This window comes from Scophthalmus maximus, chromosome 18 (genome assembly GCF_022379125.1).
Source record: "Scophthalmus maximus strain ysfricsl-2021 chromosome 18, ASM2237912v1, whole genome shotgun sequence".
Taxonomy (NCBI): domain Eukaryota; kingdom Metazoa; phylum Chordata; class Actinopteri; order Pleuronectiformes; family Scophthalmidae; genus Scophthalmus; species Scophthalmus maximus.
In genome coordinates, this window is record NC_061532.1 from 10,096,227 (window position 1) to 10,121,911 (window position 25,685).

Here is a 25,685-nt window from a genome sequence, read left to right on the forward strand (position 1 = left end):
ATTGCACTCATGATTAATAAAGTTCTATTGTACGTGTAATGTACTGTGTTGTATTGTATTGTAAATTCATGGTGGACCGACAGTGGCAATGATTGCACCATAATGACGCCCTGCAGTTGCCAGTAGATGTCAGCACAATACTTACTATTCTCTTACTGCTCTACGACCACAAAGTTCCACTTGAACACTTGAACACCTGTATCAGTAAGAATATATGTTAGTGGTTCAAATAGTATCCTGAGATGAACACAAATTGACATCATTGCAGACTATAAGTAGACTTTAGATCCTGCAGGAACAACGGCTAAAGGCCCTCAAGAGCTGCATGTGGAACCAAACTCAAGTCAAGTCAAAGGAGTGCAAAGTCGTTGTCTTTTCTGCACAGTATTGCAATGATTAAATGTTCTCGGATTATGTCGTGTTAGCATGTTAGCATGTTAGCTCGTTCGCCTGGTGTCGTGCCCCACCTGTCCGGGGGAGGGTGTCCGCCGGGCCTGCGCCGGGGCCGGGATCGGGATCGGGATCAGGATCAGGATGAGGATCAGGATCAGGTCCCTCGGGCTCCTGCCTCTGATCCCTCTCAGCTGACGTCAGGGGGAAATGGCGGACCAGGATGGCAGCGACGCATCTCCTCCCGAGTCCCAAGGTGAGTCTTCTTCTCGCGGACGGGAAACTTTGCTCGGACAAACTTTTTTCTTCTTTTCTTCTTTAACGTGCCGCGCGTCGGCGCGGTGCTGCTCGTCTGTCCCAGGGCTCCGCGGGGTGTCGTCGGTGTTTGACGCTGGAGTTGCGGGAGAGACTCGAGTGCCCGGAGCCGGTCGGCCGGTCACGGGAGAGGGATTAACTGTCGGCCGGCTCAGTCACCTCCATTAAACACGACCCGTCGTCCTAAAGCTAAAGCCATGACACCTTGTGCCGTCGTCGTCGTTGTCGGCGGAGACGCTTGGGCTCGGCTCGTCTCGCGCGGGCGGAGACAGACACCTGTCGCTGACATCTTGTGTCACCTCGCCTTGACGCCGCTTCTGTGGAGGTGACAGGTGAACTGGAGACGAGGAGCAGAGGCTCCTTCTCCTCCGTCTCTCGCCGTCTCTCGACTTGTTTTCTCTGGTATTTACACGTATTGTTGTGAGTTATCTTTTTTTAAAGCTCGGTCCACACTTTGGACTGGTGTGTTAATAACCTTCAACTTTTCCACAACACCGTGTGTAACAGGACACCAGGGTCCCAAACTTGTAGAACTTTCAGTCGTCAAATGAAAATGGCGTCCATACTATACAGTTTAATTTGAATAGGCTTTGGTAGACTTTTGTTTGCTGTGCAGTTTTTAATATTTACATTGTAAAAAAAAAAAACAGCTTTTATATTGTAACCTAAAAGCAAAGTAGAACGGAGGTATGTTCAGGATTCTAATAATTTCAAATCAATATTACCACAGGTGTCGCCAAAATCGCAAGAATCAATCAGTCAATCATACTTCATGTATAGAGCACTCTTTAAACAAGTGCAATTCAATCTGCTTTACAGGTTGGTGACAAAACAGGATGTTTTTTCTTCTTCGTTTTTTTTTTTACACTACCAGAAATCACTTCTTCATCGCCGCTCTAAAACAGCACTTGTTGCCAGTGGCAGTACAGAGCAACTGCTGTTCTGGAGCGGCGAAGAACAAGTGACTTCTGGGACAAGACCGTCGCAGTTTTTATCTGCATGAAACTAACACATTTTAAAGACGTGGTATCAGATGGGTACATAGATTTGCGTACTCGCCGATAAGGGCATTTTTTCGATGTTGATATCGGAATCGGAACATCTCTTGGTGACGCACTGAAATGTTGATCAGGACTGTACAGTTTGCGACGCCACATACGTTTTTCGCTGTAGTAGATAACCTCACGGAGCTCAAATTCTGCATGGCAATTGAGTAGCCCAAAAAGTTTTTTTCTGTAGTGAAACGTCTGCTTGTACACATTCTTTAGTTTGGCAGACACGTTTGTTCAGTCTAATTGGGGTTTGTTTGCTTCAGGAGTCAAAGTGTACAAAAGCAGACCAGTTTTCAAGATTGAGATGACATGGTGAAAAACATATGTATTTTTGAGTTTTCTATGTCGAGTTTTTTGACTCGCTAGTTGAAAAAGTTGTGATTAGTCAAAAGCCCAGGATAAACTGCAGCTCTCTTTGTTTGCTTTAAACTGTTTATTTGGGAAGTTTTATCAGCGAGCGGAGTTTACAAGGACTAACTATTGTTAAATTATCAACAAACACGAGGCATTCAATGATAAGCAATTTGAAACTCAACGGTTTACACCTTCGCTCCCTGGTCACTATTTGTAGTCCTCTTTCTTTCCCCGCGATTATCATCTTCCTTCAGTTTTCCCATGAATGCTCATATAGTATGTAAGTGTAATGCAAGACCCTGCAGCAATCTCTCAGCATCCATTATCTACAACATTGTGCTCTCAAGCTTTACAATTCCTGCTGCTAGTTTAATTTTCGTAAACAACTTTGCATTATTAATCTCATGATCCCATGCTGCTTTGAGCTCAATCCACTGCACCTCGAGCCGCGACAGTGAGTCTGGCTCTGACGTTGTGATCTGTGTCCTACAGGACGCTCTCTAACATCCCTTAGATGACCCACGATATGCCTGCACAAAATGCCTCCTTATATCTTCTTTCATAAGGCAAACCCAGGTTTACAGTAATATCTCCTTTCCCATCAGCTGACAAATGAATTTCTCACTGCTTTGTTACTGCCAGCTTGTTGCCAGGTGGAAATCTATTGCACTTTGTTTCTTTTTGCCTCCTTTCAATCAGAATATTTCCCTTCTATTCTTCCCATTTCATCAAATGACCTTTATATTAACGGTAGACGGCTTCTACACATCTGTCGTTTCACCCTGCCAAATTATATAATTGGCCTACAGCCATTTATTTTCTTCAGCGGAGTCACCTGCAGTGTTAGGGTGTGCGCCATGAAGAGCCCTCAGGCACTCTGCTCATTGCTGCAGCTGTCCTGTATTCACAGTACCTCTGTCCACACAGCTCAGCCCTCCCCACGCCCACAGTACCACCACGATGATAACGATACATGATCTGGAAAGCTACACAGTGGAGGAGAGATACAGCTGTCTTTATGAGTGTGCACCTTAATTGGGTCAGCGTGTCCACTCTAGGGATGGGTACCGAAACCCGGTACTAAACGAATACCATAGTATTGATAAGTTGTGCGTTCTGCACATTTTTCAACTTTTTGTCGTTTGTCGTTACACACAGAGTTAACTAAATTATACATTGCATTCAACCATTAGCCACTTGATTGTTCCGGGGGTGTTCATTAATTCAGTCTGAAATGGTCGGAGCAGACATCTGAGCCGTCATTCAGAAATTCAAAAGTTCAGTTTCAGGTCACGCAGCAGCGACATATTTAGTGATTTGGGAGCTGAAGGCAAACTGCTGCACAGCAAAAGTCTATTATGGTGACTTGTTCAAAACATTCAACTGTTTCTGTTGGTGTAAAAGAAAATCATATTAAAGCCTATAACAGTGCTTCAGTTTGCCCCTCAAGAATGTTAATGTGTATATACATATGGGGGAAAAAAGCTATGTTAATCCTATTTCTTTGTTTCCGTTGAAAAACACACATCATGTGGGTTTGAGGATTTTCTTGTGTTGAAGTATCTTGGCGGCGGTCATCTATAGAAAAATAAAACAGGTTTTCTGTATATTCTGATTTAATAATAAACGTAGGCCGCTTATTTCCAAATGTAACTGCAGGCCAAATAGTGCATTTGTTCCCATGTGTCTCTGCACACGCATCCAATAGGTGTGAGAAGGGTGTGTAGCCGAGCCTATCCGGTTAAAGTCTGAGTGTAGGATTACTCTGTCCTGCGGGGACAAAGATCAGCTTGCTCTAGGATGAATGTGTGTGTTTGTACAACATATGCTCACTAGGGGGATGAAGCAGCAAGTCTTGTCCGGAAGTGTTTTATATATTTAATATCGCTGGTAAAGTTGTGACTAAAGTTTAATGTACATGGAGAGCACCTGCAATGTGTTCGAGCAAAGGTGTCTCATCAGACGTTGTGTCTGTGATCATTTTTGTCATCCTGATATTTTGAACCACAGCTTCTAAGTGACTTTAAGATTTCAAGCTGTCGTGCAGGTTGTTTAATCTCTCTGTCTATTTGCTTTGGTAGACGTGTGATAAGTGCACGCAGGCACACACCACTAGTAAGGGCTTTTCAGGCTGGTGTTTGCATTGTTAGTGAACAGGCCTCCAATAACGGCGATAACGGCCCTTTTTATTGCTCCCTCCTTTCCATGGCGCCTGCCTCCTTGTTACTCTATGTATCTTAGCCTGGGTCAAATGCTCAGCACATCTTCACTCTTCACTTTTGTTATTTCTCACTTTTCTTTCCTTTAAATCCACTGTATATGCACATGCTTGAAATGTGAGTGAAGCACAAGTGTGATTACTGCAGTACAGGGCTGCAACTAAAGATGATTTTTCAGTATGGACTATGATGGATTATATGTTATGTATATGAAATATTGGACACAAATTTAGTCTATAGGCTATAACATTTGAGTCGCCCCGTGCCTTTAAAGAGCTGTCAGACATAAACCACATTCCATATTTACTATATAGCTGTGGTGGCACTTTAAGAGAGGGATGGGGCGGGGACATATCCTGTGTCCTGTGTACAGCCCCAACTACCCCTGAATCTGAAGTGAATATCCTGAAATTACCAGACGGCATTGAACGTTTCATCTGACGTGTGTGTGTGTGTGTGTGTGTGTGTGTGTGTGTGTGTGTGTGTGTGTGTGTGTGTGTGTGTGTGTGTGTGTGTGTGTGTGTGTGTGTGTGTGTGTGTGTGTGTGTGTGTGTGTGTGTGTGTGTGTGTGTGTGTGTGTGTGTGTGTGTGTGTGTCTGTGTGTCTGTGTGTCTGTCCTCGGCTCCCTGGCTTCCTCTCTCCCACTGCGTCATTGGCCCATGTGCTGCTGTCGTTAGGGAAGCCCTTTACCAGTACCGGCTCACCTTGCACCGCTGGATCCTCGCTGAATATTTGAACAACGCCGCTGCCCTCTGTTATACATGTATGTGTGGATGTGAGTGTGTGTGTGTGTGCGTGTGTACTGTACAGCCCGTGTGATGCAATTCTTCTGACAAGTTTGCATTTACAGAATAGGCCCTAGCAAGATGAGGGGGGGGGGGGGGGGGGGGGGGGGGCTGCAGCAGCATTAGCAGCATCTCATGAGGAGTGAGGGAATTCAAGTGCAATCCTCCCAGCTCCCAGCCAAGCCAGTCTTGTGGATTAAGTCTTCTTTTCCAAGCCAGACTACGAGAGCTCATCCTCGGACTCTCTCTCTCTCTCTGTCTCTGTCTCTCCTGTCTCCACGCCTGGCACTGCCATCGCAGACAGTCTGGACATGGCACAGTGAGCGTCTCTGTGCGTCTCAGTCACACTCCTCCTTGAGCATCGCACTGCACTTTATTCCTTGTTCATCACCTTTACCTTTCTTCCTTTTTCTCTCATCTACTGCATTTTTTTCTTCCATCTCTCTCGTTTTTTCCCTGTCCTCCCCTCCTACTCTCCTCCTCTCTGTCTTCTTCCGTCGGTCTCCGACTCAGTGCTACAATGTGCAGCCCGAAGAAATTAGCTGTTAGCTATTAGCTATTGGCTCTCTTCGTTTTCACACACTGGAAGGCTTTTAGGGGTGACCTCGTCCTCCGCCATCCCCTGGGGTCCATCACTGGCCCCTCCGCCACTGCAGGGTGGGATGGGCAGGGGGCTGGGCGAGTTAGCCAGGGGCTCGTGGAGTTAGCAACAGGGTAGGTGATGCCAGAGAGGAAACGAAGAGGACAAGGAGGAGGTGCAGGCGGGGGCTCGCAGCAGAGCAAGTGGAAGCTGAGGAAGGGAGGCAGCCGCTCGGCCATCCCGGCTCTCTTCACCATCACTGAGGAAGACGAGGGACAGAAGCGGAGAGATGCTTGCAGAAGGAAGAAAAAAGGTACGGAGAAGGAAACTGAAAGTGGAGAGCAGAGTCAATTTGTATGTCCGGGCAATTTGTGCTGTTCAAACTACTGTCTGTCTGTCTGTCTGTCTGTCTGTCTGTCTGCCTATGATGCTCAGCCATCCAGAGACAGGTGGCTGACAGGTCTGATGAGAAAGGTGTGTGTGTGTGTGTGTGTGTGTGTGTGTGTGTGTGTGTGTGTGTGTGTGTGTGTGTGTGTGTGTGTGTGTGTGTGTGTGTGTGTGTGTGTGAGAGAGAGTGTGTGAGAGTGAGAGAGAGTGAGAGTGTGTGAGTGAGTGTGTGTGAGTTTGCCTGCTGTGTGTTTTTGTGTGTATACCGTTTGCAGTTGCAGAGGCGAGACCTCTCTACCTATGATGCTCTGCCATCCAGAGACAGGTGGCTGACAGGTCTGATGAGAAAGGTGTGTGTGTGTGTGTGTGTGTGTGTGTGTGTGTGTGTGTGTGTGTGTGTGTGTGTGTGTGTGTGTGTGTGTGTGTGTGTGTGTGTGTGTGTGTGTGTGTGTGTGTGTGTGTGTGTGTGTGTGTGTGTGTGTGTGTGTGTGTACACCAGCTGACAAGACAAGATTAGGTCAACGCAAGGGCCGCAGATGCGTGAAGGTGCAGTCCACCTCACGTGTGTGTGTGGTTTTAATGCATCAGTAAGGAGATCAGTCAGTCAACTGGACAGTGACAGTCTGCAGTCACAGGTTGGTTTTAGATGTGCAACACATTCACTTTTAAATCCTCATTCTCTCTCTCTCTCGCTCGCTGCCTTCGTCTTTTCCTCCAGAACTTCAGATATCTGACAGCCGACAGAGAACATTATCTTTCTTGTTGTTCTTCATGGATTTACATTTTCATTCATTTGTTTCAGACCTTCTGTAGTTGTGTCATATTTCCAGAGATATGTGGAAGATGGGTATAGAAATAGGTCAGGAGCCTGTGTCTTTTTTATTTGGGTTTAGGGTCTAAAGACTGTAAGAAGAAACTTTGAAAGTAATGGGCTTTAGCTTTAGGGTTTGTGGGCAAACAACACTTCTGACTGGACAGCACTCCTCCGCTCTGGTTTCATTTGTGAACTACTTTTCCTTTTCGATATGATTCGTATATTAAGGGTTTTGCGGTTTCCTCACGGGACAGTCAGGATTGTTAAGCTATCAACAAAAAGAATAGTTAGAAAAGTTGTTTTTTTTGTTCTTGTTCTCTGACTGTTTCATCTCAATTCAATTTGGGCAAAAACTCTAAACTGATATCAATGATATCAACTTCTAAAATACATCTCGAAGAAACAGAAGCAAATTGTCAATGTGGGATCACAGTAGTTTCTATTATTCATGGCCCTGAAACTTCTATCAAAAGCCCTAGTGAGTGATGACACCAGACATTCCTGCACCGTCACCTGAACTGAGACGTGGAACGGTGCAGTGTGTCACAGAGTTGCAGCGACCCCTCGCGCGCACCTGTCATCCAGGCCTGAAAGGCCTCTGCTGGCTGCAGCTTAGCGTTTAGCTTAGCATTAGCCGTGGCTAATCCTCTCAGGCTGCAGGAGAGGCAAGAGACGCACAGCTTGCTCGCCTGCTACCCACTGGGCCGGACAGCACAGAATTAATCGCTAACTCTGACCATTTAATCTGACTGCCAATGAAAGCAGATTGGGGGTGGGGAGTGTGTGCACACACACACGCACGCGCACGCACACACGCACACACACATTCTAATATGAGGAGAGGGAGGGCCAGATTAAACAGTCACACTCTCCCTATGTCTCAGTCTCTGTCTCTTTTACACACAAACACACATGTACAAGCACACACACTGACAAAAGGATGGGGGTTGGAGAGTCACCACAACCTGTCTCACACTCGGTCGGCTCTCAACAACAGTGACGACTGACCTCTCCCTCGTTCCCCCTTCCTGCTTTCCCCCCTCGCTCTGGAAACAGTTGAGTTCTGGGTGGTACCTTTCTTTTCAGCTGTGTGGAATTTCATCTTTTCGCTTTTCCCAATCGCCGCCCACTCCTCACTTGCACCATGGACTTTGGATTTGAGCTGAGCTCGCGTTGTGTAGGATGTTTTCGGCAAGTAGGACCGTTGATTCTGGCCCTCCGATCTGACTAGTCGGAGTGGGACGGTAGCCAGGGGGTTCGGCAGGTCCCATCCCGGGATTGACTCTCCCGGAATCATGAACCAAAATCCAGGTAATGACTTGTGCCGAGACCTGGTGAAACAACACTGATGAAACAGGTTGCAGGGTGGCAATGCACACGAGTACAGTGCAGTATGTATGTATCAGGATGGTTTTGCTTTTCCTTTGTACTACACCACACTGGATTTGACAGTGACTTTACATTGTTAGCCAAGTCGAGATTTCAGCATCCCTAAATGACCTTATCGTCTGTCTATAGCTTTAAAGTTTGTCTATTTCATGTCCTTCAAAAAAATATTGTTGCGCCTTGTGTTCTGTGAAGCCCTCTCATAGTATGCCGTAGTTAACCACGTTCTCTGTGGACAGTTTTGGAAATGTGGACGTAGCTTGTGTGGAAAACATGGGAAAAGGTGGTCAGGTTCTTTGGAGGTTTCTTTTATGTGTTACTAGGATCTAGCACTAAATTAAACTGACGTGGAAATGTTTGCAAAGGCTGTTTAACAGTTGTCTTGTGCACACAGGCAAATTCACTCGCTACTATTTGAGGATTGTTTGTTCAATGACCTCTACAACAGATGGATGAGCCTGTGACGTGCAGACACAACTGCACTAGAAATACAACTAACACATTACACCGTAGAAGCCTGGCAGGTCAGGGTGTATTTGGAGGCCACACTACCTTGTCAACTTTTTGCACAAACCTTGTGACTTTGATCAAAGATAAATGTAACCATGATCATAATGTAGAAAAATGTAAAATAGGTCAGTCACCCCTTTTGTGACTGTTGAAACCCCAACATGAAAAGAAAAGGAAATGATCTGACCAGTACTGAGTACATAAATGACGGATAGGTACCTATCTCCTACTGCATGAGTATGATATGAATGAATGAGTCAATTTGGGATTCCTGCAGGATTTGTGTAAGTTTGTCTATCTATTCTCCTCCTGTTTTTAAGGCTTTATTTCTATTTAGGGTAATAGCATAGTCAAAATAAAACCTAATGCTGCCCTGATCTGCACACAGCCTCGTCTGCTCCTCGAGCCACAGGATGCTCAGAGTGCACAGGAAAACTTCATTTGACTTCTTTCTATTGGAGACTCCATGTCCATACACTTGTTTTTAAGTTAAATACAGTGTGGAAGTGGGTTATTATAAGGCTATTGTTTTCACCTGTGTGTGTGTGTGTGTGTGCAGTAAACATGGTGCTTTTTGCTTGAAGGCACGCAGCCAAGGCAGTATCTACCGAAATTATGTTGAGATTATGCCTTCCTGCCGAGGAAAGTAAAAACTTTACGGGATGTTTATCGGGTCACCGGCACAGGCGGGATTTCTCCCGGTGCTGCTGATCGGCATTGTGTTTGCGTGAGATGAAGAGAGAGCGACAGCAGGGCAACGAGCGCTGCACACAGCTCCACAACGAATAAACTGTGGAAAAGTCCCGTATCTTTTATGTTGTGTAAAAAAATCATCAAATACAGTATATGTAAATTATGTGTGTATATATAGTAGTCAATAGTAGGGGTATGTATCGACCCTCAGATGCTTTTCATTTATCATAAATTCCTAATCACCTGTAATTGTAAACAGAGCAAGTCATTTTTTCTTCCTCTTGCCGGCTAATTCTTTGATCTCCCTCTTGTTCTCTTCTGCGTCTTTGTCTTTTTGTGCCCTGGACTTTTTTAAGGAAGGAAATAGTTTCTTCTTTGTGTGGTTGAGTGTTCCCCCGGTCTTTTCATTGAGGTCCTCCAGTTCAAACAGTCAAATTAAATTAAAGTGCTTCTGCCCTTAGCCTGTCATCACTGGCTCATTGTGTAGTTACCCACTCGGCCTGTCAGAGACTCTACTGCATCACTCTCCTGAAGTTAACTCGCATGAAATGAGCATGTCCCTATTTTGTCTTTTTGATTAATTGGCCATGTGAACTCTCATTCGGAGTTTCATCTCATTTGTGCTGTTCTTGCACTTGATCTTGAGCCCATTCACAAATTCCTATTTTAAATGTATTGCTGCAGGCTATTATCTCAATCCTCTTTCATTGAGTTACTCTTTTGTATGAGGAAATGATGTCAGGGGAAGGAATAGATAGACTAGACACAATTGTAACCTGGCCCTGCCAAAACTTTCCTATTATAATAATTGCCATTATAAAACCAGTTCCAAGGCCGGTGCACCTGAGGCTTGTTAATACGCGATGACACTCCTCTGTAGCTCTCCCACAGACTGATATGCAATACCCACTGCAGCTATGACCTCACGTCTTTGTCCAGCATGTCCTTTGTTTATTCGTGCAAGACATTTGAATGTGTCTGGGTGGAGGCAGCACCAACCGTTTGGATCATTTTCTGCAACATCACAAACCGCAAAGTGTAGAAATGAATGAAACTGATCATGCTTCTCTGAAAAGAATCTCCATGACTGAGCAAACCCCAAGAACCGACGAAGGCAATGAAGTGTGGTGAAATCCAGGGACGAGCTAGATCCAGTGAACGTGGAGTTAACAGGAGTAACACATCATTTAGTTTTTTTAGGAAGTGGGACACAAAGGCTTGTCCATCATTGGCCTTTATCTGTTCCTATTAAATTCAGTTTTTTTTAAATATGGTGTTGGATTCCCTTTGTGCTGCCAAACCAGCTCAGACTAGTCAAGACACAGACTCCACAAGACCTCTGAAGGTGTCTTGTGGCAACAAAACATTAGCATCAGATCCTTAAAGTCAGGTTGGTTGCAAGGTAGAGCTTCCATGGAATAGGACCAAATGCCCACACGGATTAAGATCTGGGGAATTTGGAGGCCAAGGCAACACCTTGCACTCTTGACATGCCGCATGACCCTGCCTAAGGACTAATGCCATCAGGGAATACTGTTGCCAAGGAGGGGTGCGTGAATACCAAGACCCAATGTTTAGCAGCAGAACATTACCCAGAGCATACCTGCCGTTTGCCCTTGGCAAAGCCATTTAGATCCTTACGCTTTCCTGTTTTTCCTGCTTCCACCACTTTCCAACTTCAAGACACTTGCTGTTTAATACATCCCACCCCATGACAGGTGCCGTTTTACTGAGACAATCCATGTTATTAACTTTAAACTGTCTTTTGATTGTCACATTTAAAATGCAAAGTGCACTTGTGTGTGTTCATTAAGGCTCAAGAGAGTCAACTTGTAGCATCAGATATGTAACCTGTACTTTGTTCCTCTCCTCTACTCGCATCATTAATTACCCAACTGAGCTAACATGTTACTGAAGTGAGGAGATAAAGGAGAAAGAAGCGCGCGAGAGAGAGAGAGAGAAAGAGAAATGTAGAATATGGGTGTGTGCCTTGTGCTATTTCAGGTACAGCTAATCTGTTTTAGTTTGTCAGTTTAGTCTAGGTCAGGGAGACTGATTTAATTTGCTCTTGAACTTTCTAGGACACATTGGTCTCTGTGGAGACTTAACTCTCAATTCTTCACTGCACTCGTACACAAAGGAGCAGTGGATGTTGTATTGAATGGTTAAATGCACATAATGTATCAGGTACGTTGCTGCATGTGTGATTTATTTCACAGTATGTATGATGTCAGAAAAAATTTGCCACGCTAATACTGACTAATTAAGCCAGCCCTCCGCCCGCAGCACAAAGGGATGTGCATGTTTTCATTTTGGCACATTTGAGACGGGCCCATCTGTTTCTGCATTAAGCCCAATGCTAAGCTCTGTGTCTGTGTCCAGGAGGCTGACCTTAAAGCGCTGAGTCACCGTAAGCCTGATGGTGTCATTAATCAATAGCCCAGCTCTGAGCTGAGCGGGAACACGTCGGTGACACACTGGGAAAGTTTGAAGATACAGGAAATGCAATGTATACTGTTTCACTCCATTTTGTTTGCTGTCAGGCTACATTGTCTTTCAGTCCCCTAGTGTCATGTGCAGCTTCTTCTCTCTTCGCTTTCAGTTTTAATGCCTCCGCGCTGGCATCAGTTGAGAACGGAGGCGTTACCTCTTCAGGTTGTCCATCTGTCTGTCCATCCCATTTGGTGAATCGATAGCTCAGATACACCCTGAGGCAATGTCTTCAAATTTGGCGCTGATGTTCACTTGTACTCCAGGTTTTTGGTGGTCAAAGGTCAAAGTTCAAGGTCACTGTGACTCAATGTTCTTGTGAACGTGAAATATTAGGTAAGTGCGGAGGGGAATTTTATTACATCTGTCACAAACGTCCACTCAAAGATTTAATTTTGAGATTTTCAAAGGTCAAGGTCACTGTGATGTCACAAACACACTTGGTCATTACAGATGTGGATATACAGTCATTTTTGCATTAGAGGTCCTGGAAACAACTTTTCCATTTTTTACTGTCTTTCCAGCTTCTCACTCCCAGTATAAATCAGAGGATGACACGGTGTCATCGACCACCCGCCGGAGTTCCTCGGGCTCCGGACAGACCTACACTCCCACCCAGACACCCATCCCCACTCCGACCCCTAGTCGCACCAACACCAGCAACAGCCCCAGTAACAATGCTGCCATCAAAACGGGTAAGTCATGCTGGTGTACAGGGAAATATATCTTTCATGTAAAAAAAAAAAGTATATTTTGAGACAAACTACAGGATTGCCTCGGTCTTCACCAGTCTTTCAACACAGTTGCAGAGTAGTTTATTCTGCTGTTTAACTGTTGTTCACTCTTTTGTTTCTGCTGCAGACTCGTTGCTCTTCAACAAGATCGACGAGAGACAGAAGTTGGCCCGTGAGCGCCGGGAGGAGCGTGAGAAACAGAATGGTGTGTGTATTCTTGAACTGTGTGTGTGTGCGGGGGGCAGAGATCTGACTAGACATCATTGTGTAAAGGGGTTTTAAATGCATCCCTCACTCTTTTGTCTTTCGCGCAAAATATCATAACTGATTTTCAGTTGTTGGCGTCTGTGAAATGCTCTGGTTTTTTGGGCAGTTACATAAAGTCTTAGCCGGAGCCCAGCACCCCTGTTGCCATGGCACCCATGTTACATAACGGGCCAGGCCATGGGACAACGTTTTTTTAGGCTGGCTGGTGTTTTGAATGTGTGTTCTTGTGTGAGTGAGTGAATGACATACAACGGAAGGGTTTTCAGGGAGTCGTGGACTGTTTGTGGTTGTATGTTTTTAGTGTGTTTGTGTCTGTAGTGTTGCACAGTGGTCATACCTCTGGCCCAAGCTGAGGGGCTGAGGGATTTGCTTTGTGTTGAGAGCTAAAGCCTAGTCACATGATCTACAGCTGACCCATCACACGGCTGCTATAAGCCTGAGTGTGTTCATGTGGCATGTGTGTATATGATTATGTATGATTTTTTGTTTTTTCAGCAAGTTAACACCAATGCATGTGCATCAATTCCTTATCAACTGTGTGTGTGTGTGTGTGTGTGTGTGTGTGTGTGTGTGTGTGTGTGTGTGTGTGTGTGTGTGTGTGTGTGTGTGTGTGTGTGTGTGTGTGTGTGTGTGTGTGTGTGTGTGTGTGTGTGTGTGTGTGTGTGTGTGTGTGTGTGTGTGTGTGTGTGTGTGTGTGTGTCACGCTTCAGCTGTCAAGGAGGCCCAGTGGCAGGCACGTGAGGAGCGAGCCAGGCAGCATTACGAGAAGCACCTGGAGGAGAGGAAGAGAAGGCTGGAGGAGCAGAGGACGAAGGAAGAGAAGAGACGCGTTGCCGTTGAGGAGAAACGACGGCAGAAACTGGAAGATGACCGGGTACTGACACACATCTCGTACACACCTTTGCATCCAGATCTATCCACGCCTCCTACGCGGTTTTCAAGACACAAATTCCAGAAAATATCCGGAATATTGGGTCCAGAGTTTGCCTTTCACATATGAAGAACGCAGCAAGAGATTGTCCGAGTCAGACAGGTTCACAACAACAGGAAAATGTCCAAAACATTCTGTGGCATCTGAGTGCATCATGTAGGAGGCAGGATATGATGATAACTCAGCTGCAGAAACCAGTGTATTTGTTTACATTCATCAACATGATCACTCGCTCGCTGGGGATTTTCTGGAGATTTTCCAGCTGTATTCTCACATGCGCTCATTCGGACATTTTCCGGAAATTTCACTTCCAAAAAATTGGCCGAAGCAACGTTTGTGGACATTTGCGTTCTCACATACAAGCCCCTCCGGAGAACTTGGGGAAAATATCCGCACTTCAGTGCAAGTGGGAAAGCAGCTATATGACACACTTCTCACTCCAAGATCTTAGTAGAACATACTTTAAAAATATCCTCATGAAGCAGGTAATCAATATCTGTTTTTAGTAAACCATTTCCTTCTTTAGCCTGTTGGAGTTTGAACTCTCCTGCTATCTCCTGTCTGCACCCTCATATCCAGTTTTTACTCATACACCACGTCATAGGCTCTAGGGGCCTTGTGACTGTGTTGTGTTGTCACGTGGTTTTGTGGCAAGATGTTCTAAAGCTTTAATGTGGGTTTGACATTTGAAGTTATTGAAGCTATAAAATATCTTGTCAAAAGTCACGGAGGCAGGTGAGGTGAGAAGATCATAAAATATTCCGTTTATTTGGATTATTTTTTTGAAATTAGCTGCAGGTTTCCTGTTCATTAGTTAGTGACTCACTTTACAGTGAGTTGAATTTCAGGCTCTAATTAAGTCATGGATTCAATGAACCCTGGGATATTGATGAGTTAGAAAGCCACAACATGATTGTGAGGCAGCGCATGTTGGTGCCTTTGCACGTGTTGACTGAATTATAATTTTTTTTTAACTTAAAGAGGTCGACTCCCTTTCGTCAAGTGGTCCATGGTGTGATCACAGTCTCTACCTGTATCAGTAATGTGCTTTGAAGTAAAGGTTACCTGTTGGAGCCTAAACACTTGTTTCATGTTGTTTTTTTAAAGTTGAACTGCCTATAAAGATTTTGGGCATTACAACAGCCCAGACAATCTTTTCTCTTCCTGGATACTACACATTCCCAAGAGTGGTTTTGTTTATCATTTTGAAATTAGAAGTTTGTTTTCACCCTCTAAGGTTGGTATCGGTTGAACTGGTCCGCACGAAAACAAACATCATGGCAGGACACTAAACATGACCATGCAGAGCAAAATTATTCCAGTGTTCCAGCACAATCTGCTTGTTGCATTGTTTTCGTGTTTAATATGCTGATCACGTGGTGACGTTGTCTTTTTGTTTTTCTTGACCGAAGGTTCGTCATGAGGCAGTGATGCGGCGGACATTGGAGAGGAGCCAGAAAACCAGACCGAAGCCCAACCGCTGGTCGTGGGGAGGGGCCCTGCCCACAAACACTCCCGGCACACCAGCCGGTACTTTAACGCATCTTACACAAACACACACACACACACACACACACACAAGACCTGCACAAAGTGCTTTCAGGTTTATTGAACACTAATGATATCTCATCTCCCTGGTGTCTGGTTGCGTGCGACTTGTGTAAATGTCTGCCTGCCTCTACGTGTCAGTATTGTTCTGCCGTGTTTATATTTGAACTTTTCAGATCCACTGCCCGCTGTTGTTACTGCTGACTCACACCCTGCTCTGCCTCTCCCTTCCTCCCTCCCTCTCTCTCTCTCTCTCTCTCTCTCTCTCTCTCTCTCTCTCTCTCTCTCTCTCTTATTCTCCAACCTCTCTCTCTCTCTTACCCTCACTCTCGAATCTCCCTCCTCTCTGCTCTTTGTTTCTCTGCCATTGTGCTTTTCGCCCTCCTGGTCCAGGTTTTGTCGAGTCGGCTTTCCTCTATCCACTCGACCTTGCTGGACTGGAGCACATGCAGAGTGCTTTCAGTCTCTACTGCAGATATGGAATGGCCTCCCAATGTGAATATTATAGCACTGTGTCAGTTAGCCGGCTGGTGGTAGACCACTGACTTTAGCACTGCAACTGCGCTGCAGCAGTGGCATTAGTGTAAATGTAGGCCGATGTGAATGGCATCCATCATTAGTTGTTTTGTTGTTTTTTCATTTGCATGTAGCAGTCCAGTTTGTCACTTGAAGGTATTTTCTCAGACACAGGTTCATTTATTCAAACCATTTAGGCTCATTTTTAGACGAAATTAGACCCATTTAGCACTAATTCATGTTTTAATATTATATTCAATATCCCTTACTACACTGAATTGTAAGTCTTTTTTTCACTTCTAATCTGACTTGACTAGATCTCATAGACTAGACTAACCCTTCCATGAGTGAATGCCGTCTCCAGCTCTCTTTCTCTTCTCAATTCCCTTATTAATAATTTTTTTATCATGCTGCTTCTTTGTCAGATGGTGACAGGCGATCAGTGTCCACGATGAATTTATCCAAACATGCAGACCCTGTCATTACCAAGCGCCTGTCATACTCCTCTGCCACACTCCTGCACTCACCAGACCGAGGTAACGAGAATGAACATTACACACGAACACCAATATTATTATAGCATCTTGTGCAAATGTTTATGTCTGTTTTAAGCTTGACTCTAAATTGTTTAGTCTTATAAACACTCATTGTTGTTTTATTTAAGTTAACCGTGAGATTTGGGAGTACAATGACACTGATGTCTCTAGGACCAAAAAATTGGAAAAGAAACATGGGAGAAATTATAGCCGGTGGACAATTATCTTAGCTTAATAGTTTAGAAATGGGGAGAAACAACTAGCCTGGCAATGTCCAAAGGTAACAAAGGAACCTACCAGCACCTCTAAAGCTCACTAATTAACATGTTATACCTTATTAGGTTTAACCCATAAAACCACAACTTATCATTTTTTACAATTTACCTGCCTGTATGGATTAAACACATGAAGTATATTGTGAACTTTAGAGATCCTCGGAGGTGGAATTTTATTACCGTTGGACAAGCAAACAGTTCAGCCCTGTTATCAGGACATAAGTCAGAAAGGAGTCGTCCCTCTCATCCAGCTCTCTCAAGGAAAGAAAGAAGTAATGAAGATTCTCAACATGTCTGATTATTCTTTAAAGTGTGTATTCGTAATTGAACAATTAGTCATGTGTTCTTTGGTGTTCGTATGTTGCTGACAGGCTTACAGATGAGAACAGCCTCCTCCCCTGTCATTAACAAAGCTCAATCCAAACTCCACCTCCACCAGGGAAAGACCACCCACCTCAAAGATACAGGTGTTTTCTGGGAAATCTTTGCAACTTGGTCCCTCACGTACACGTCGCATTTTGTTGCAGAGATGCAAAAAAGATCCTAGGCTGGAAACTGTTAAGAAATTTCCAAAAGAAATAGTGAGTGACCCCGCCCCCCCTGCGTAATATCTCTGTAAAATCAAGAAAACATGATGTTCTGTTAATAAAGAAATGTATGGCTGAACAGTGCCTTGCCATTTAATAGATATCATTTTATCTTATTAACCTTTTGTTTTCGATGTTCTGCTCCAGCAGAATGATGTGATCTGAGATTATATTGAATGTCCACACTCGTCTTACAGAATGTACTGTACCGTATGTATTGTGTGTATGTATTTGCACTTGTGTGTTTCATCACAGGGATCAAGATTTATTTTTCTCCCCCTCTAGCGTGACCCCCTTTCTCTAATCCTCTGTAGGATAATCTTTTTGTTTTTGTGGGAACGATTTTTTGATCCCAGCTGAAAATCGGCACCCACATTTCCACAACGGGGTCGAAATCGTAAATAAGACACCATTAGTAGACACGCTGAAACACATAGTGGGAAACGGAGTGTGACATGCCATGCACTGCTTGTATACAGAGTGGTTGTGAAGAGTAGAGATTCAGATTCCTCTGTACAGTTTCCAGCCCGGTTGTATCTCTTGCTCTCTGCCTCATTATCAGAGCAAGCGAGGCTGTATGTGTTGCCTGATAAATTGTCCCGTCTCGCTTTTAAGTAAATCAGATTATCATGAAGATAATTTCAATTTTTGCATTATCCCCCACCCAGGTACCATGGACTCTGCATGACCAGATATTTGAAGCTCCTTGCATCAAAGCTTTCAGCGCTTTATGAATCATTTGCCAAATTCAGTTATAGGTTATAATGTAGATGCAATATATTCTGTTTGTTTGAATGCTCTCCTCTCTGTGTTTGCTCCTGGTTTGGGCTTCACTTCAGGCTGTGGGCTTTCTCACATAATTTTCAGTGCGGTGCATGCAGGTGTAGGTGTAACACAACAGCCTGTGCATGGTTACCACTTCACTTAAGCTCTCGCCTACACCTCTGCGCAGTGTGAGAGAAGGAGCTGGTTACGACAACAGTAATTATGCATCCTTTATAAAATCTGCCTTGACTGATTTCTGAGGGTAATCGGCGGGCGGTTAATAGCTTTTTGGTGTTGTTGAACCTCAAATGTTACGTGTGTGTTCAGGCCTGCGCCGTCTTCCATTGACGCCATGGGAGAGCAACGTGGTGAACCGCCTGCAGCAGCCGACACACTCGTACCTGGCCCGCAGTCGCAGTGCCATGAGTCTGTCCGGAGAGCAAACAGGTAACACACACTCATCCGTCGCGGGAGACCCTCGTGTAAGTGTGCCGAACGAGTGACTCGGAGGATGTAAATGAACACACACACACAAAACTATAAGTCACTGCTCACAGTATTCATGCTGTTTAATCAGATTTGGACGGGCTCACAGCATTACTCCGTCTGAAACTTTCTTCACCAGCTGGTATCAGGCACTCAGAGCTCACACACACAGGTCTAAAGAAGTGATGTATTTAGGAGGTACTCATTGATATCAATCTTTATTTTCCCAGTGTGTGTGCATGGCAATACCTTGAGAGGGCTTTCACACCATCATTGTGAGGACATTTTGGATGGTCCACAACTTCAAAGGGCCATTTGAGTGTAAAGAAGTTGCAGGCTAGGTTTGGGGTTTAGGTTTGGGTTGGGCAACGTTTTGGGTCCGTTGTGATTTACAGCATCTTGTTGTTGCCCGGAAACAGTATTTTCTGCCTTATTCAATTTGCTTAAAGGAAGTTTGTTTTCCTCTTTCCTATGTTTTTGAATAATCATACCCCCCCTTCACGCCGACATACACAGTAACTTCACCTCCACTGACCCAAACACGCACACAACACAATCGCACTAGTATATCTTATTTTGCCTCTGTTCTGCAAAATTCAGTGTTGTCCACAATGTGTGAAGGTGCACCGTGCGCCTACATGTGTTTGGCGCATTTTGATGTATGCTCAGTTCTGCGTGTGGTGTTGGGTCTAACTTGTCTGTTAATTGTAGGATTTTTCTGACTGAATGACAAAAAAAATATAAGTTTAATACAAATACAAAGTCAAAGAACACATATTCAGTTATTGTTTTTCTTTTTCTCAATTTCTAATCTGATCGTTCAGCCCCTTTAAATCCTCCTTTTAAAAGCCTAACATTCTTTAATGCACAGTGTCACAGCCATGGTCGCAGTGTGTTGGCAGCTGTTCTTCCAGTCAGTAGCACTAATCTTCTTCTTTCTCTTCTTCTGTTTCCACCAAAACCTCTCTTCATTCCTCTCACTCCTCCGCTGGTCTTCCTAAACCCCTCGGCTTCTCCTAATTCATTTATCTGACATCCTCCTCGCTCCTTCCTCTCCTTCCTGGTCTTTTGCACCTGTTTTGCACCTGTTTATCAAACCCACACCATAAATCCTCACACCGTCCCATTACCGTCCACAAAACCGTGCTCCGACACCCCCCACCTCATACGTCACCATAGCCATGCCTGTGTGTCCTCGCTCAGTGTCTTGCCACCCCATGGGCTCCATGTCCTTCAAGGCCCTGCAGGCCCAGCCGCTCCCTCACTGCCGCAGCCAGGAGAGGAGCCTCAGCCGGCAGACGGCCCCGTCCTCCTCCACCGCCCCACGCAGGAGGACCACTGGAACCACACAGGTAGCTCACGTTATCAACCGGCACACGTGTTTGACTGTACATCTAAAGCAGTGGTTGTCCAAAATTTCGTTTCGCAACCTACCAGATCATCAGCGTCCCCCCCGGAGGGAGAGAGAGAGAGCTGCAATCACCAACAGCCTTTCCCTGGTTTTTAGTGACAAATTTAGATGATAATGCTTTGTTAATTATGAAAGTGGCTTTTCTGGGCCCCGTCACTCACTGGTTGTGTCGCTGGTGGCACCGCACCAGGAGTGCGTAATGCAACACGAGCCTGAACAGATGGGGAAGCCTAAACAGACTGTTTTCTGATGCGTTCTGCGATTTTAGTTTTTACCTCTGTCCATCTGTCTGCTGCTGTCTCACAACTTATGCCATTAAGGTCTTAGAAGGAGGACATCTTTTGCACTGTTCATCCCACACACTGACCCAAAGACACATTTGTACCAGACACAATCCCGTCATATCCTTTTTTTATATTTATTTCAGCGTTGAAGTCCACAGTGCTAATGTTTGGTTCCCTGCACATCAGACTTCCATCTAAAAAATAGAGAGAATAGACGCCTTTCCTAGTTGGTTGATTTTTAGATTTGGTTGATTTTTGTTTTTGTCGTGCTCGGCTGGTCAGAGGTCATGCATGGCCGAAGGAAAGAAGGCTGTCTGAGTCTAATCCTTTAACTAATCATCTTCTGCTGCTGTCACTCAGGCACCTGGGTCGGACCACAGTCTGCAACAACCGATTTGTAATTGTGTGTCGCTGAAGGACTTTTTGCGAGCTATTTGTTTGCCCTCCATCTCTTACAGCAACAGCCAAAGGACCGTGACAATGTCAGGAAGTCATGGAGCAACCTGTCACTCCCACTGGCCCCCATTCTGACTTTCCCCCCCAGCAAACGCTCCTTTTCTCCAGGCAAAAAGAACAGCAAAGTGACAGCTCCCTCTCCTGGCAGGTAGGAGAACTGTTTCTGTGATGGCTCACAAAGGGAACAGATATGTGACAGATTGAAATTGTGGATTATTTGGAGCCGGAAGAGGGTTTAACTCTTTGATCAGGTTTGATGGCTGAATATATGTGATAAAATGTTCATTAGTAAGAGAACAACCTTTGCTCTCATTTGGGGCCTGCACTTTGTAGCTAACTGCAGCTTTTCTTCCTACACACAGGCCACCACAGAAGACAACGGGGCGCCCTCCGACCCCCAAGCTGCTCAAGTCCCCGGGGGCAGAAGACCCCGGGAACCTTCGTCCTGTCAGAATCACACCTGAGATTCCCCACTCCCCAACGCCCAACAGAGCCCAAGAGGAGGAGCAAGGACAGGCCGTCAACCCTCCTCAGCATCGACCTCAGCCGCTGGGTCAGAACAATACGTCGAGCGAGCGGACGCCCGCAGCGCCGACGGCAAGCAGCGGTCAGTTGCTGCTCTCCAGCCACTTTCACATTCATTATTGGAGCCCGATCGATTGATCTGTTGGCTGATTATAAACTCTGCAAATGAGTTTTGCAGAGTTTCTAAGACACACATTTTAAATGTATATCTTCCAGAGAGTATAAGCAGTCCTCCAGCCCACAAGCCTTCAGCAGGCACCACGGATCCGGAGGAGGCAAGTCGTATCCTGGCTGAGAAACGCCGGCTGGCCCGCGAGCAGAGTAAAAAAGAGGAAGAAGAGCGCAAGCTACAGGAGGAGCAAGCGAGGTAAAGTACAGTGTGTGTATGATCTCCAGAGAGCAGATGGATAATACTGAAGAAGGTGTGTGTTTGTGCATCCTTGGCTTTGAAGCGTTCTGGGGGTTTTTTTTGTGTCTGTACAGGTTAGCAAAGGAGGAGATGGCTCGCCGTAAGGCAGAAGAGCGAGCAAAGAGAGAGGAGGAGGCTCAGCGGCAGGCGGAGGAGAGGAGAAGGAAGGAGGAGGAGGAGGAGAGGAAGGCGGAGGAAGACAGGGTCGAGAAAGAGAGAGAGGAGGCAGAGAGACTCCAGAAACAGGTTAGTAGAGAAGCTGGAGTGAATTTAAGGTGCACCCAAGAAATCTGTTTTTCTCTCAATGTAAAAGGTGTGTGTGTGTGTGTGTGTGTGTGTGTGTGTGTGTGTGTGTGTGTGTGTGTGTGTGTGTGTGTGTGTGTGTGTGTGTGTGTGTGTGTGTGTGTGTGTGTGTGTGTGTGTGTGTGTGTGTGTGTGTGTGTGTGTGTGTGTGTTAGAAAGAGGAAGAAGAGTCTCGACAGAGAGAGGAGGCGGAACGACTGAGGCAGGAGAGAGAGAAACACTTCCAGAAAGAGGAGGCTGAACGCCTGGAGAGAAAGAAGGTGATGTTCACACACACACACACACACACACACACATAGTTTTAATAATATTCCTCATGTTCAAAGTAAAAACTTTCTTCTTAATCATCAGCGCCTGGACGAGATTATGAAGAGGACAAGACGTTCAGACGCAGCAGAGAAGGTAAGGGCTCAAAGGCAGGCGGCATCTCACGAGCTGTGGAGAATCTCTTGTTGTTTTTTGAGTGTCAATTCTCTTCTTCTTGTGTCCCACTTCCAGAAAGTTATTCCTAGCAGGAATGGAGACGATGCAGGTAACTCGATCAAACCCACATTCTGCATTCTTCACAATTATCTAAAAACTAAGTTGTTCCCATGATGCTGTTTCTGACGGCTGCGTTGTTTTTTTTCTCTCGTCGTCAGCCTCTGCTGCTCCATCTGCAGTGACTGTGTCACCGGCACACAATAGCAACGGCAACAGTCGGCAACCAGAGCCCAACCCCAACCCCAGTCCAGCAGCACTGAGCCATCCTGACCAGAGGTAGAGAAGAGCATGGCAAACATGTCCTTAAGTGCCACTTTATTATTATCTATGACTGATACCATATTCTGGGATTTTTCCGGAAATTTTTACGAAAAAATGTCCAGAGCAAAATTTTTGGACATTTGCGTTATATCATACTAGTCGAGGGGAAAAAGTCCTTACTTCATTGCACATCTGAAAGCAGCGTTGTGTCTCTCCCCTACTCTCTGAACCTCGTTTCCTGTTTCTCCTTCGCTGTGGCTTAACAATTCTAAAAGCAAAATGCCATAAAAGACCCCTGTTTTTCTTGCTTTCTTTTCCCAGGGAGAACGGGGAGTTTGAGGAGGTGATTGTGCTGCCTTCACATTCCAGGTTGTCTCCTCCTGAGGGAGAGGAGCAGCAGCAGCAGCAGCAGCAGGAGAGAGTTCCTATCATAGCCTTCAGAGAGAACGGTCTCCTAAAGCCCCTGGCTGGACTAGAGGATATATCAGCCCAGCAGGGACCAGGTCAGCAAGCTTCCTCTTTCTGCTTTGCTCTCGTTGTCTTCTTCACTTTACTCTCATGAGGAAGCTACAGAGAAAGTCAGTCGCAGTGGTCGACCATGATCATCTTGCATAATAAATTGGACTTTCATTCAAAACTTGTGACAAAAGACATTCAAAACAGACATTTGGCAGTAATCAAATCATCCCCAACAGCCAGTTCGTACCAGAGCTGCTCCAGGGTATATAACATTAATATGTGGGACTAGATAGCTTTTTGCGCAGATGTGACACTGCCCAACTTCAGTGCCTCAACATACAGCTGCACATTCTACTTATCACAAAAGGTTGTGAATAAAAAAACTATAGACCTTGTAGATCCTTTTTTTTTTTTTTTTAAAGAGGTGGATCTTTTAGTCAATCTTAGCCTGAACAGCAATTGATGTGTTTTTGTCCGCCTCTGTTTTTTTTAGATGTTGCCTGATGCACCCTGAGACCGAGAGGATTCCACACCCAGAGAGACAGGAAGAGAGGTGGTCAGAGAGAGAGAGAGAGAGAGAGAGAGAGAGAGAGAGAGAGGTGGGGAAACGACAGAGCTGCCGGACTAGATCAAAGGAAGGACTCGCAGTGCCAGAGATTTACTCTCTCACCCGCCCGGCAAACAGCAGAGCACCGCGGCCATTTCCCCAAAGATGGTGTCTCCAAAGATCTCCCCAAAGCATCTCCAGAGAGAAATTACTTTTCCCTCGACGGACTCTCTGGGGGGGAACAGATCGTCTTTCTGTCTCCACATTATCACTTGTCCTGTGTACAGCCCCAACTACCCCTGAATCAGAAGTGAATATCCTGAAATCACCAGAGGGCATTGAACGTTTCATCTGGCGCGTGTGTGTGTGTGTGTGTGTGTGTGTGTGTGTGTGTGTGTGTGTGTGTGTGTGTGTGTGTGTGTGTGTGTGTGTGTGTGTGTGTGTGTGTGTGTGTGTGTGTGTGTGTGTGTGTGTGTGACATTAGACTAACAGTAATGTAAATGATACTTGAAGGTGTTTCTGTAGAACTTACTGTAATCAGATTGAACGTGACGTTATAACTGGAACTCGTACGGCAGGCTCAGAATTATAAGGTTTCATTGACGCGGGTGCTCTTTAACTGGAACTTCACAATTCTCTCGTTTCAACGTTTCTATTGAGAGAGACGGGGATGATGTCAGTGCATGAAGTGGTATTAAGACTACGGTAAAGTTTCATGTCATGTTTAATATTTGTGCTGTGTCGACAGTGAAACTAGAGGTTGTTATTGGGAGTTTTAAGTTAAATATGACAAAATGAAAACAGTTTTCTCAAACATCTGCGAATTAGGGTGAAAACTGCCGATTTTTTGTTTAGTTCTAATTGCTGTAGATGATTCGATTCCTTGTTTTGTCATCTTCACTTTCTGTTTAAATTAAGGAAAAAAAAAAGATCTGCTTTGACGTCAAGTCCTGCCCCTTTTCTTTTCACTTGTTCATCCTGTCGACGCTGCGTCCTCCGCCCTGTCGCACTGTCCTACTGAGCAGTGACGGAGGAGCTCGCTGTAGCTTAGCCGCCTTGTGTTTGAGGTTGTCCTTTGTTCTGGACAAGCGAGTCCAAATTTGATTAAAACCCTTTGCTTTTGATGTTAATTTTTGAAATAATGTCATTAATTAGATCCCCTTTTTTTTCTTCTAATTTAATAGAGAAATGCTGCTAATTCTGACGTTCCTTTGCCTTACCGCATTGTGGGGAGAATGAGGTGTCTTGTCTGTGCTTTGGTCTCACTGAAATGAAAACGTGCATTCCCAGTATGAGCGTGGACATTCTGGCCGCACACTCGAAACTGCTATTGGTGATTTATGTGAAAGAAAAAGATAATGATGAAATGTTATGTGGATTACATGACCATAGAAGAGCTCTACTGTAATGTTGGATAACGGTCTCTGTGGCTTTTCACTAGGGAATTATAAGAGATCCTCATATCTATTTTTCACACGATTTCTGATAATGCTGCTCTTGGCATTTGATTCTCAAACCTTTGCACTTTGTTTCCTCCGTTTTAAATCTTGCAGTGCGACCAAACAGGAAGGAAATTTATGGACAGATTATCTGTATCTTGCTTGTGAATTGCTGGTTTCTGCCAGCGGTACGTAGCATGCAGTTATCAACCTGGTGACTTGGCTTGCAAAGAAATTGCTTTAACACAAGCAAAATCTCACATTAAGCATATTATAAATATCATAAATTATGTATAAAAGTTGATATATTTTACTAAGACTGACCACTTGAGGTTTTGAAGACTAACGAACCCTTTACTTCAGAGAAAATCTGGACTGTGGGAGAAGATCTTTGAACCACTGTCAAACTGAAATCTCTGTTCAGCTGTACTGTTAGGCAAGAAAATAAAACTTTTTGAATTGATTACCTATTCAATGATGTGGTCTTA

The 25,685-nt window shown here is 45.0% G+C and overlaps 1 protein-coding gene across 8 annotated transcripts; it reads left to right on the forward strand.

Moving 5' to 3' along the window:
- Positions 1-243: 243 nt before the first annotated feature.
- map7b (microtubule-associated protein 7b) lies at positions 244-25,667 on the forward strand. 8 transcript variants are annotated; one of them, XM_035616806.2, is made up of 20 exons: positions 244-646; positions 12,500-12,670; positions 12,837-12,914; positions 13,687-13,850; positions 15,320-15,437; positions 15,849-15,950; positions 16,397-16,507; positions 17,154-17,249; positions 18,462-18,581; positions 19,800-19,972; positions 20,774-20,919; positions 21,134-21,378; positions 21,513-21,663; positions 21,780-21,951; positions 22,164-22,268; positions 22,360-22,410; positions 22,507-22,540; positions 22,650-22,767; positions 23,074-23,255; positions 23,705-25,667. In XM_035616806.2, exons 1-20 carry the CDS (start codon positions 601-603, stop codon positions 23,713-23,715), a joined length of 2,394 nt encoding a protein of 797 aa, XP_035472699.1. In that variant the 5' UTR covers positions 244-600; the 3' UTR covers positions 23,716-25,667. The 8 variants fall into 8 exon arrangements, with proteins under 8 accessions (XP_035472699.1, XP_035472693.1, XP_035472696.1 ...); XM_035616800.2 differs by lacking the exon at positions 244-646 and adding an exon at positions 5,241-6,008; XM_035616801.2 differs by lacking the exon at positions 244-646 and adding an exon at positions 5,243-6,008 and having other exon boundaries at positions 19,824-19,972.
- The last annotated feature ends 18 nt before the right edge of the window (positions 25,668-25,685 follow it).

What these genes read in the sequence shown, in the direction of transcription:
- map7b (XM_035616800.2), top strand. Translation starts at nt 5,837, where the DNA reads ATGCCAGAGAGGAAACGAAGAGGACAAGGAGGAGGTGCAGGCGGGGGC. An exon ending in CCTGCACTCACCAGACCGAG is followed by an intron (nt 16,508 to 17,153) that starts GTAACGAGAATG and finishes TGTTGCTGACAG; the next exon opens with GCTTACAGATGAGAACAGCC. An exon ending in CAGGAATGGAGACGATGCAG is followed by an intron (nt 22,541 to 22,649) that starts GTAACTCGATCA and finishes TCTCGTCGTCAG; the next exon opens with CCTCTGCTGCTCCATCTGCA.